This window comes from Neovison vison, chromosome 9, assembly GCF_020171115.1.
Source record: "Neovison vison isolate M4711 chromosome 9, ASM_NN_V1, whole genome shotgun sequence".
Lineage (NCBI taxonomy): Eukaryota > Metazoa > Chordata > Mammalia > Carnivora > Mustelidae > Neogale > Neogale vison.
In genome coordinates, this window is record NC_058099.1 from 12,010,445 (window position 1) to 12,024,396 (window position 13,952).

General features: G+C 40.3%; 1 protein-coding gene across 1 annotated transcript; it reads right to left on the bottom strand.

Moving 5' to 3' along the window:
* Nucleotides 1-1,189: 1,189 nt before the first annotated feature.
* Nucleotides 1,190-2,116, bottom strand: LOC122916845 (olfactory receptor 1Q1-like). The gene has a single exon (XM_044264232.1). The coding sequence runs from the start codon at nucleotides 2,114-2,116 to the stop codon at nucleotides 1,190-1,192; it is 927 nt and encodes a 308-aa protein (XP_044120167.1).
* Nucleotides 2,117-13,952: the final 11,836 nt, after the last annotated feature.

Here is a 13,952-nt window from a genome sequence, read left to right on the forward strand (position 1 = left end):
GCTATAGGTAGAAGAATGAAACTCGACCATTCTCTTACACCATACACAAAGATAAACTCAAAATGGATAAAAGATCTCAACGTAAGATAGGAATCCATCAGAATCCTAGAGGAGAACATAGGCAGTAATCTCTTCGATATCAGCCACAGCAACTTCTTTCAAGATATGTCTCCAAAGGCAAAGGAAACAAAAGTGAAGATGAACTTTTGGGACTTCATCAAAATCAAAAGCTTCTGCACAGCAAAGGAAACAGTTAAGAAAACAAAGAGGCAACCCACGGAATGGGAGAAGATATTTGCAAATGACAGTACAGACAAAAGGTTGATATCCAGGATCATAATGAACTCCTCAAACTCAACACACACAAAACAGACAATCTTCAAAAAATGGGCAGAAGATATGCACAGACACTACTCCAATCAAGACATACAAATGGCTAGCAGACACATGAAAAAATGTTCGTCATCACTAGCCATCAGGGAGATTCAAATTAAAACTACATTGAGATATCACCTTACACCAGTTAGAATGGCCAAAATTAGCAAGACAGGAAACAACATGTGTTGGAGAGGATGTGGGAGAAAGGGGAACCCTCTTCCACTGTTGGTGGGAATGCAAGTTGATGCAGCCTCCTTGGAGAACAGTGTGGAGATTCCTCAAGAAATTAAAAATAGAACTTGACTGTGGTTCTGACTATACAACCTTTCTTAGTCTTTTCCATTTGATTGAGCCTGGTTGCTTAGCCTTTGTGGAAATTCATGAGTTCCACATACACTTTTAATAAATCTATGAATTAACCAGAATTGTTTTCTGCTGCCTACATTGAAGTATATTACAACCTTGTTGTTTAATGGCAGACCCAGAGAACACTCTCAGTTATAACTAAATACATAGTTTCCTGTGCTTTTTGGTTTAAGGGATAGCTCAGAACAATATTCAGTGGTAAAATCCATAATATACACCTAATTTGAATATTTCTAAGAAGTTCTAATGGAAACCGATATGTGAGGGACAAAATTGGTTTCCCAGAATCATAGATAAAACTAGGTGGTGGGTATTATAGAGGGCACGGCTTGCATGGAGCACTGGTTGTGGTGAAAAAATAATGAATAATGTTTTTCTGAAAATAAATAAATTGGAAAAAAAAAACTAGGAACTGTGTTTTGGGATTTTAGCTGAAGGAAGAAGTTCATATTCTGCTCACCCATTTTCTGAAGGCTCCCTTGACATCCCCATTCCTCAGACTATAAATGAAGGGGTTCAACATGGGGGTTACCACTGTGTACATGACTGTCAGGATGCGACCCTCAGTTGCCGAATAGCTGGTAAGAGGCCGGAAGTAGACCCATGTGAGTGTGCCATAGAAGATAGCCACCACAGTGAGGTGGGAGCCACAGGTAGAAAAGGCTCTCCACTTGCTCTTGGCTGAGGGGCTCCGGAGGACCACTGAGATGATGCGGGCATAGGAGGCAATGATGAAGGCCAGAGCTCCATTGATGACAATAACACCCTCTGTATGAATCATTAGGGTGTTGAGGTAGGGACTGGAGCAAGAAATCTTCATCAGAGGGTAGAGGTCACAGAAGAAATGGGGGATCTTGTTATCTGCACAGAAGATCAATCGGCCCATGAGAAAGGTGTGCAGCAGGGCATGAAGATGGGAGAGGATCTGGCACAGAGCCACCATCTGTGAACATAGCATTCTGGTCAGGATCCTAGGGTAGTGGAGAGGGTAGCAGATGGCAATGTATCTGTCATAGGCCATTGCAGCCAGAAGGAAGTTTTCCATGGCTGCAAAGCAAATGAAGAAATAAGTCTGAGCTAAGCATCCCATGTAGGAAATAGCCTTGGTAGGAGAAAAAATGTTCTGTAGCATTTTGGGGACTGTGGTGGAGGTGAAGCAGATGTCTGCCAAAGCCAAGTTACTGAGGAAGATATACATGGGGGTGTGGAGGCGTGGAGTAGAGATAATCAGTGTGATGATGGCAAAGTTCCCAGAAATGTTGATTGCATACATCAGTAGAAAAAGAAGGAAGAGTGGAATCTTCTCTTCCGGCTGGGCAGAAATGCCCAAGAGAACAAAATGGGATACACTGGTCCAGTTGGTATTGACCATCTGTTGCTATAAGAACAAACAGATTTAATACTTTTTATTGAGATATATAATTGCCATATAACATTATATTTGTTTCAGGTGTACACCATAATGATTCAGTATTTGTATATATTGCAAAATGATCACCACAATAACTCTAGTTAACATCCATCCCCATACACAATTACAATTTTTTTCCTGTGATGAAGACTTTTTGAAGATATACTCTCTTAGCAACTTTTATTTTATTTTTTTTTAAAGATTTTATTTATTTATTTGAGAGAGAGAGACAGTGAGAGAGAGCACGAGCGAGGAGAAGGTCAGAGAGTGAAGCAGACTCCCCATGGAGCTGGGAGCCTGATGCGGGACTCGATCCCGGGACTCCAGGATCACGCCCTGAGCCGAAGGCAGTCGTCCAACCAACTGAGCCACCCAGGCGTCCCTCTTAGCAACTTTTAAATATGTGATTTAATATTATCAACTGTATTCACCATGTTGTACATTACATTCTCATGACTTATTTTATAACTGGAAGTTATAACTGGAAGTTTATACCTTTGACCCCCCTTCACTCATTTCACCACTCCCTGCCCTCTGCCTCTGGCAGCCACTAATCTGTTCTCTGCATCTATGAGGTTTTTTTTCTTTTCTTTTTTTTTATGAGAGAGAGAGAGAGAGAGGGAGCGCGCATGCACGTGAGCACACATTAGCAGTGGGGGAGGGGGAAAGGGAGAGGGAGAGAGAAAATCTTTTTATTTACTTCTTTATTTTAATTTTAATTAACATATAATGTATTATTTGTTTCAGGGGTACAGGTCTGTGATTCATCTTCAGCAATTCACAGTGCTCACCATAGCACATACCCTCCCCAGAGTCCATCACCCAGCCACCCCATTCCTTCTGCCCCCTTCCACTCCAGCAACCCTCAGTTTGTTTCCTGAGATTAAGAGTCTGTTATGGTTTATCTCCCTCCCTGCCTTTGTCTCGTTTCATTTTTCCTTCCCTTCCCCTATCATTCTCTGTCTTGTTTCTCAAATTCCTTATCTCAGTGAGATCTGATGATAATTGTCTTTCTCTGATTAAGTTATTTCACTTTATATAATAACCTCTAGTTCCATCCATGTCGTGGCAAATGGCAAGTTTTCATTTTTTGATGGCTGTATAATATTCCATTGTATGTAGATACCACATCTTTATCCATTCTCTTGTTGATGGACATCTAGGTTCTTCCCATAGTTTGGGTATTGTGGACATTGCTGCTATAAATACTGGGGTGGATGTGTCCCTTTGGATCACTACATTTGTGTCTTTGGGGTAAATACCTGGTAGTGCAATTGCTGGGTCATAGGGTAGCTCTGGTTTCAACTTTTTGAGGGAACGCCATACTGTTTTCCAGAGTGGGTGCACCAGATTGCATTCCCACCAACAGTGCAGGAGGGTTCTCTTGAGAGAAAGAATCTTAAGCAGGCTGCACACCCAGCACATAGCCCAATATGGGGTTGTTCTTACAACCCTGAGATCATGACCTGAGTTGAAATCAAGAGTTGGATGCTTAACTGACTGAGCCACCCAGGCACCCCAGAGTTTTTTTCTTCCTTTAAGTTCCTCATATAAGTGATATCATATGGTATTTGTTTTTCTCTGATTTATTTCACTTAGCATAGTGCCCTCAAGGTCCACTCATGTTGTTGTAGATGGCAAGATTTAATTCCTTTTAATGACTGGATAGTATTTCATTGTATATATATACTACATCTTCTTTATCCATTCATCCATAGATGGACCAGCTAGGTTGTTTCAGTGTCGTGGCTATTGCAAATAATGCTGCAGTGAACATAAGTGTACTTATATCTTTTTGAATTATTATTTTTGTTTTTTTAAAGATTTTATTTATTTATATGAGAGATCAAACATTTACATTTGTTGCGACTGGCAGTCAGAAACCAGTATGGGTCTTGAGTGTGGAAAGGACAGGATTTCCCGGAGCTTCCATAAATTCGTTTATGACTTCCAGCCTATGGCCTCTGATTTTTTTTCCTTCCTTTTTTGCTTGAAGGTGGCAGAAAAGTAGCAGTGGATAAGGCTGCGCTCTTTTGCGCCAAACTAAATGTCTAGCGTCCGCAGTTACAATGTGTTGCTAACAAAGGCAGAGGTAGCTCTCTGGCTCCCAGAGCTTAACTCCAAACTCTCCCTCACAGCCATGGCCACGTCTACACGTACTTAAGGGTGCCTAAGCAGCTCTCACTACTGCTTGAGGAGCAATACAGAAAAGGCAATGTAGAGAAGCTGGGCACAGGATGGGAAATAATGGGCTTCAGAGTCAGACAGAGCTGTATTCGAGTTCTTGATTCAACAAGTTAGATTCCCTGAACCTCAGTTTCCCAATCTGTAAAATGGGAACCATATGGTGCTCACTCAGAGTTTTTGAGACTATTAAATGAGATGCTGAATTTAATGCCCCTCACATGACTTTTTTAAAATTTTTTGTTTCTTTTCAGCGTAACAGTATTCATTGTTTTTGCACCACACCCAGTGCTACATGCAATCCGTGCCCTCTCTAATATCTACCACCTGGTTCCCCCAACATCCCACTCCTCACCCCTTCAAAACCCTCAGATTGTTTTTCAGAGTCCATAGTCTCACATGATTCTTTATATGGAAAACCCAAAAGACTCCACCCCCAAACTACTAGAACTCATACAGCAATTCAGCAACATGGCAGGATACAAAGTCAATGTGCAGAAATCAGTGCCTTTCTTATACATTAACATTGAAAATACAGAAAGGGAAATTAGAGAATTGATTCCATTTACTATAGCACCAAGAACCATAAGATACCTGGGAATAAACCTAACCAAAGAGGTAAAGGATCTGTACCTGAGGAACTACAGAACACTCATGAAAGAAATTGAAGAAGACACAAAAAGATGGAAGACCATTCCATGCTCTTGGATCGGAAGAATAAACATTGTTAAAATGTCTATACTGCCTAGAGCAATCTATACTTTAATGCCATTCTGATCAAAATTCCACCAATATTCTTCAAAGAGCTGGAGCAAATAATCCAAAAATTTGTATGGAATCAGAAGAGACCCTGAATTGCTAAGGAAATGTTGAAAAACAAAAATAAAGCTGGGGGCATCATGTTACCTGATTTCAAGCTTTACTACAAGGCTGTGATCACCAAGACAGCATGGTACTTGCATAAAAACAGACACATAGACCAGTGGAACAGAGTAGAGAGCCCAGATATGGACCCTCAACTTTATGGTCAAATAATCTTCGACAAAACAGGAAAAAATATACAGTGGAAAAAAGACAGTCTCTTCAATAAATGGTGCTGGGAAAACTGGACAGCTATATGTAGAAGAATGAAACTTGACCATTCTCTTACACCGTACACAAAGATAAACTCAAAATGGATAGTGTAGTGTACTATTAATGAGGGTAGATTTAGTGATTCATCAGTTGCGTGTAACTCCCAGTGCTCATCACAAGTTCCCTCCTTTTTTAAAAATTTTTTTATTTATTTGCTTAATTTCTTTTCAGTGTTCCAGAATTCATTTTTTATGCACCACACCCAGTGCTCCATGCAATACATGCCCTCCATAATACCCACCACCAGACTCACTCAACCTCCCACCCCCTGCCCCTTCAAAACCCTCAGATTGTATTTCAGAGTCCATAGTCTCTCATTGTTCATCTCCCCCTTCAATTTCCCCCAACTCCCTTCTCCTCTCCATCTGCCCTTATCCTCCATGTTATTCCTTATGCTCCACAAAAAAGTGATGGATATTTAAGGAGGGCACGTATTGTGATGAGCACTGGGTGTTATATGCAACTAATGAATCACTGAGCCCTATGGCAAAAACTAATGATGTACTGTACATTGACTAACTGAACATAAATAAACAAACAAACAAACAACAACAACAAACAAAAAACCCGAAGAGTCAGATGCTCAACCGACAGAGCCACCCAGATGCTCTTCAGTGTCTATGCTCTTAACCACTGGACTATGCAGTCCCTTAAACATTCCCTAAATATTCCAGTTCCTACTTTCCTCTTTGTTTCTTCCTTTTCTACTGAGCTATCCTGTGACTTTGGCCATTGATAAGTGTCTCTCGTGGTTTTTTTCCCTAGTTTAATTCTCATTATAGAATTAAAAAGTAGATATTATCATTCCCATTTTAAGATTATTAAATTGAGAATAAGAGGGATAGATTAACTTCTGTGGGGCCACAGAGCATAGGGTTGGATCATAGAGCTAACTCAGAAGTGATGCTCTTTCTGTCCTAGCTCACCCATTTAGCACCTATGTTTCATTCTTGTCCTGTCCTTCCTTCCCCTTACTAGTCTGTCACTGTAGTTGGAGCCTCCAAATCAGAGTAATAGGTCCTGACTTTATTTAGGAAACATGAGATGTCTCCCCTCAGTTCTTAGGGGAGTTGTAAGAAGAGAATGACCTCTGCCAGACCGTTATAGCCTATGGCTTCTACCATAGACCCATCAAGCTCCTGTGACAAAGATGCTTATAGGACTGGAGAAAGCCCCATAAGTTGTTGGAGGGCAGGCTGCCTGGAACCACAGTCCTCCTCATCTCCTTCAGAGCTGGTGGAGATGATCCCTCCTGACACATAGTGCAGCGTATCAGCTCATTGTGGGCAAAGGAGAATAATGTGGTATGGGGCAAGGCATGGGAAGCCAGGAATGGGGAACTACTAGAGAAGAATCTTTATATAAAGATGTGGACAGAGAAAAAGTAGTGTGGTATGTGAAAAAGTCTTAATTGAAGAATGGTAAGATTTGGGCTCTGGTGTCAGATTGCCATGAAACTTTTCTTGGGGGTCTTGGGAAAATCAATTCATTCTTGAGAGTCTCTGTTTCTTCATCTGGGAAATGGGAAGATGAACCCCTGCTTTCAATAGAAGAGCTTTTGTAAAGAAAACAAAAACAAAAACAAGAGACTGTGGACTTAAAGGCACTGTAACAAGTTTGTGAAATAGTGCAAAGTTGTTTGTTTTAAATTCCTGTAGGAACTTGGCTTCCCTATCACAGAACAGGTCCCCACAAGTCCTGGCACTCAGATCCACAGACTTCCCTGATAACAGAGTTGCCTCTCTTTCCAAAAATGACCTTGATAAACAGAAGCTCTTGGCACTTGTATAACATGACTTAGTCTGTTCTCTGGGTTTTCAGTCTGATCACTAATTCCCAGAAGTGGAAAGAAAAGTCCAGGTCAGTTTTTAAGAAAGACAAAGTTGACAGCTATGTCCAGGGTTTCATTTTAGAATCATCCAATCCTGATTACCCATAACACCTCCCAAAGTGACTAAAGCTTTCTGGAATTCCATCAGATATTTTCTCTTTGACTCGGGAAAATTTCCCTGAAAGCAAACGCTCTTGACTATTTAAAACATTCAGCTTGTTTTTTGTTTTGGGGCTATTTTTCCCCCTGTGGCTAGGTTTCATAAAGGGAGGAGAGAGTCCATGAAAATATATAGCATGTCTGAGGATGGCATAAGGAAGAGGCACTATAAAGGGAAGAAAAAGAAAAAAAAGAAGAAGAAAACTAAGGGAGTCAAAGACAGACTTCACAAAATGCACAATACTGTGTAAAGGATCCAATTTGAGAAAGATGGTTATCCCTCCAGAAATTTCAGAGAGCAATTCCTGTGAAGGAATTACCTGAGTGGCTCAGAAATTGCAGTGTGGGTGTGCAGTCTTGAGCGAGGAGACTCAGCTTCTTGTGGGCCTCTGACTGGACTGGAATGGGCTGGGCTGGACACTTCCTTTGTCCCTCAGGCAGCATGTATTGTCATGTCTTCTTTTGACAGTAGCATAGAGCTATCTACTCGGGGAAGACGGGAAGTTGCCCAGCATAGCAGAAAGGAAGGCATTGGGAAGGAGTTGAAGGGAGAGGGCAGCCAGCCTCATGGTGGTGCTTCTGCTGGTCAGGGTCAGGAAGGCATGCCTAGGAAATGCACTGGGAGATTTTATCACATGCTTCTGCATGACTCCATGGTTCTCACTAGCACCGAGCCCCAAGTGTGTCATTGTCCAAATCTGAGACCGTCCCTGGGGATTGGGACCCAGGAGGCAGTACTTCCAGTATTAGCATTAGTGACTCCTGTGGCATGGCAGGTGATCCCGAGAGTGGTCAGGACTTGGGAGATCATCCTGGACATGGAGTTCTCTGTCGTGTGCTCCAAAATTTGACTCTGAGAAGTCCTTGAAGATGTAGCCTGTTATTTTTACATTTCATTGAAGTGAAAAATATTTTGCAGTGAAACACGTATCAAGTGAAAAGTGAGAGTTTTGTTTCCCATCTTCCCCATTCCTCTCCAGGAGTAATCGCTGTTCATGTTTTGACATGGACTCACCCAGACACTTTTCTATGCACAAATATACATGTATAATTTTGTTTTTACAAAAAATAGGGCCATTTGTTCTGGAGCTTTCTTTGTTTCTCTCATGAATATATCACAGATCTCCTCTGTCACCATCAAACCTACCTCGTAGGGCACCTGGGTGGTTCAGTGGGTTAAAGCCTCTGCCTTCGGCTCAGGTCATGATCTCAGGGTCCTGGGATTGAGCCCTGTATCAGGCTCTCTGCTCAAGCGGGGAGCACTTCCTCCTCTCTTTCTGCCTGCCTCTCTGCCTACTTGTGATCTCTGTCTGTCAAATAAATAAATAAATAAATTCTTAAAAAAAAAAACACCTACCTTGTTATTTTAAAGTATTTAGTGCTTATTGGATGTTCCACAAGTTATAGACCATCCTTCCTCATGCGATGTATCTCCTTTCTTGGGGCGGGCTATCACAAAAGCAATGCTATATGGATATTCTTTTACAGATATCTTTGCTTGCACATATATTTCTAGAAATGGAAATGCTTTATGAAAGTATATGTGCATTTTTTTTTTTACTTTCCTGTAGCTTGATGTTTATTAAGTAAGAGCCATGAAGATGACCTCTCTCTAGGAGACTCTGTGGTATATGTGCATTTTTAATTTCAGGTGGCAGCACCAGATTATCCTCCAAAAAATTGGAGTCAAATTACTGGGTGTGGTGCAAAAACAATGAATACTGTTATGCTGAAAATAAATTTAAAAAAATATTTTAAAAAAGAGCATATGAGAGTGTCCTTCTCCACACAACCTAACAGCACTGTTTGCCAACTTTTTTTTGTCTCTCAGTCTGATGACAGAAAACAAAAACAAAAACACCCCACAATCCTTTATTATCGTTTTACTTTTTTTTCCTAGTTGAAGGAAACATTTTTTTTTATTTTTGACCATTTTTATATTTTCCCTTCTCTGAATTTTCCAAAGAAATCCTTCACCATTTTTTTCTCTGTGATTGTTGTGTTTTTATTATGACTTTGCAGGGGTTATAATGTGCTTAAGAAATATTCTGTTATGTTTTCCTTCCTGATCTGACTCATAACTCTCTGTTCTCAGTATGCGGCTTGGATGGATATTTTCCCTTTTACTTATGCTGTCTTCAGTCTGGGAACACTCAGATCACAATGCTTTGAAACTGGAGCTCAATTACAAGGAAAAGTTCCGAAGGAACTCAAACACCTGGAAGCTAAAGACCACCTTGCTTAAGAATGCTTGGATCAACCAGGAGATCAAAGAAGAACTGAAACAATTCATGGAAACCAATGAGAATGAAGACACTTCGGTCCAAAACCTATGGGATACAGCAAAGGCGGTTCTAAGGGGAAAATACATAGCCATCCAAGCCTCGCTCAAAAAAATTGAAAACTCCAGAACACACCAGCTGTCTCTACACCTTAAAGAACTGGAGGATCAACAACAAATCAAACCAACTCCACACATAAGAAGGGAAATCATCAAGATTAGAGCTGAGATCAATGAGGGAAGAAACCAGAGATACAGTAGAACGTATCAATGAAACTAGAAGCTGGTTTTTTGAAAGAATCAATAAGATCGATAAGCCACTGGCTACACTAATTCATTTCATTTCCCTAGAAAGAGAAATGGACCATTCTTATCAACTCTCATGTCCGTCTGCTGCCAAACATCTGAAACTCACATAGACGCAGATGTTGTTGAAGGCACATAGTTGGCAATCATAATAGGTTACATATGTTGAGTGTTTACTATGAGTCAGACATTCTGTTTAAAGTGCTCAAATGCTTTTATGTCATTTATTCCTCCCAGTGACCAAATGAGCTACTCCCATGTTCATTGTGGCATTAGTCACCATAGCCAAGATATGCAAACAACATAAGTGCTGTTGACAAATGAATGGGTAAAAAAAATGTGGTATATAAACACCGAATGGAATATTACTCAGCCATACAAAAGAAGGAAATCCTTCATTTGTGACAACATGAATAAAGTTTGGGGCTATTATGCTGAGTGAACAGTCAGGTAGAGAAGACAAATACTATATGATCTTGTTTATATGTCAAAAAAGCCAAACTCATAGAAACCAAGAGTAGATGGTGATTTCCAGGAGCTGGATGAGAAGTGGGTGAATGGGGAGAGGTTAGTTAAAAGTATATCCTTCTAGTTATTCAGATGAGTAAGTTGTAAGGATATAGTGTACAATGTCGTGACTGTAGCTAACAATACTCTTATATATTTTAAAGTTGCTAAGAGCATAGATCTTAAATGTTCTCACCACACACACACATGCACACACACACACACTCACACACACACGGTAACTGTGAGACAATGGATGTGTAAGCTAACTTTATTGTGGTAATCATTTCACAATATATATGTATACCAAGCCTCCAAATTCTACACCTTAAACTTACACAATATTACAGGTCCATTGTATCTCAATAAAACTGGAAAAATAAACAATAAAAAAACTTAAATGGGGAAAATTAAATTACACCATTTGGGTAAATTGGAAGGGGAGGTGAACCATGAGAGACTATGGACTCTGAAAAACAGTCTGAGGGGTTTGAAGTGGCGGGGGGGTGGGAGGTTGGGGTACCAGGTGGTGGGTATTATAGAGGGCACGGCTTGCATGGAGCACTGGGTGTGGTGAAAAAATAATGAATACTGTTTTTCTGAAAATAAATAAATTAATAATAATTTAAAAAAAATTAAAAGAGAAATCAAAGAAGCTGCACCAACTTGCATTCCACATCCTCTCCTCTTTGGAGAACAGTGTGGAGATTCCTCAAGAAATTAAAAATAGAGCTTCCCTATGACCCTGCAATTGCACTCCTGGGTATTTACCCCAAAGATACAGATGTCGTGAAAAGAAGGGCCATCTGTACCCCAATGTTTATAGCAGCAATGGCCACAGTCGCCAAACTATGGAAAGAACCAAGATGCCCTTCAACGGATGAATGAATAAGGAAGATGTGGTCCATATACACTATGGAGTATTATGCCTCCATCAGAAAGGATGAATACCCAATTTTGTAGCAACATGGACGGGACTGGAAGAGATTATGCTGAGTGAAATAAGTCAAGCAGAGAGAGTCAATTATCATATGGTTTCACTTATTTGTGGAGCATAACAAATAGCATGGAGGACAAGGGGCGTTAGAGAGGAGTAGGGAATTTGGGTAAATTGGAAGGGGAGGTGAACCATGAGAGACTATGGACTCTGAAAAACAGTCTGAGGGGTTTGAAGTGGCGGGGGGTGGGAGGTTGGGGTACCAGGTGGTGGGTATTATAGAGGGCACGGCTTGCATGGAGCACTGGGTGTGGTGAAAAAATAATGAATAATGTTTTTCTGAAAATAAATAAATTGGAAAAAAATAAAAGAGAAATCAAGTAAGTAATTAGCATAAAAGTAGGAATAGTGGGTACTATTGCATGGAGGGCACTTATTGCATGGAGCACTGGGTGTGGTGCATAAACAATGAATCCTGGAACACTGAAAAAATAAAATTAAAAAAATAGGAATAGTGGTACTTTCATAGGGAAGAGAGGAGCTGCAATTTCACAGAGGTACACAGGCAGTTTCTGGAAAGCTGGCAATGATCTATTTCCTCAATAGGTGGTAGATACTTAGGGTTTTGCCTTATGAGAAATCATCAAACAGTAAAAACAAAAGTTAGAAATTAAAATAGATTTTTTAAAATTTCAAAAAAATTTAAATGAATATTCCAAATAGAACTCATTCACTTAATCATTAATTTCTATATTAATTTCTTCATTCTTTTATTTAGCTAAATCCTATGGGGTATGGTAGTGTTTAAGACAGAGCTCCTCCTTTCATAGAGTTTACAGTAAATCATAAGAGATGTTATACACTAGAGTACAGGCTCTATGAAGTCAGGGGCAAGGTGTATTTTTTCTTCATAGTAGCCCCAATAGCGAGTGTTAGGCACCTAGTAGGAACTTCGTACATATTTGTAGAATGAATGGAAGAATAAGTAAAGTAGTTTCTTAGGCAATTACTTGTTAAATATCATTGAGAAAAGTGCATTGAAAGAGAAACACAGGGAGTTTGGAAAATGTAAATCACAAAGATCTAACCTACCCTTCCTGAGGAAATGATGCTTCAGCTGAGATCTAAGGAACGAGTGAGTGTTAGGGAGAAGAGGAGGAAGAGAAAGCATTTTAGGCAGAAAGAATTTTGAGGGAGATAAAAACATTCAGACTATAGCAGTGCTTGATCCAAATTATTACAATGAGATAAGACTGCTGCTGTTTAACGAGGGCAAGGAGGTATATGTTTGGAACTTGTGGGATTCACTGGGACACCAGTAGATGCTCCCATGAATGGTTGGAATGAGTTAGACCTGTAATGGGTACTGTAGGCAGAGAACCCTGATTCTGATTATTCACTGAGGACCCAAAGCTATGATATAGCACAGGTACAGAGTTCCAGAGTGATAAAGTAAATATTATAGAAGAAAAATGCAGCGATATAGCCCAGGTACAGAGTTTCAGGGTGATAACGTAAATATTATAGAAGAAAGCAGGGCGTCGCTAAGAGTAAATTTTTGTTAGATGAATTCTATGAACAATATGACATAATTGGTAATAAGGCTCCTGTGTTTGTGACACTTGCTTGAGGCTGCCGGAGGTGTCTCCTCCACACAACCTCTGCTTGAAATGCTTAGGGAGGATGTAATTTATACAGGGAAGATAAGAGAAACAAATATTTTAATTGGGAGGCCCCCAGCATTACTGGAATTTAGATCCACTTCAATCCACAGATTCCTTCTGTCGGATAGTTGTAACAAAGACCTTTATTTTTTTCTTTTTTTAATAACTTTTCTATCATGTTATGTTAATCACCATACAGTACACCATTAGTTCTTGATGGAGTGCTCCATGATTCATTTTTTGTGTGTAACACGCAGTGCTCCATGCAATACATGCCCTCCTTAATAGCCCAGTGATGTGTACGAAGACATTTAAAATTATAATAATGTTCTGCAACAACAGAGACCTGCACCAAGCGCAGATAACAAGGAAGGGCATGGCCAGTAGTCAGAGCACCTGAAGTCAGACCTCAAAGACGCCATTGGACAACCAACCCAGAACAGCAGAAGCTCTGAACATACAGAAGGGCGATCTGCTGGAGGAGATGACATGTTAACACTAATCTTGAGGCAAACTGCTGCAGTGGGGACTACAGCTTATCCTACTAACCCTCCTATTATCTTTTTTTTTTTTAAGAAGGAACATGGCATTCAGCCACCACTTTAAAGAAGCAGTGACAAGGTGTAGTGAACTTAATGTGGGGGGCAAGAGGGTCTGAGCAGTGCGAGGGGTAAACAGTAGTAAATGCTCTTGTTGCCTCATCCATGTACCCTCAAGTCTTATCACTGTCCTGATACTGACAGGATGTATGGATTTACCCCACATACTTTCAGATACCAGCATATCCATCTGTC

Bases quoted from the DNA above. Each gene is read 5' to 3' on its own strand.
- LOC122916845 (XM_044264232.1), bottom strand. From the start codon at position 2,116: ATGGTCAATACCAACTGGACCAGTGTATCCCATTTTGTTCTCTTGGGC.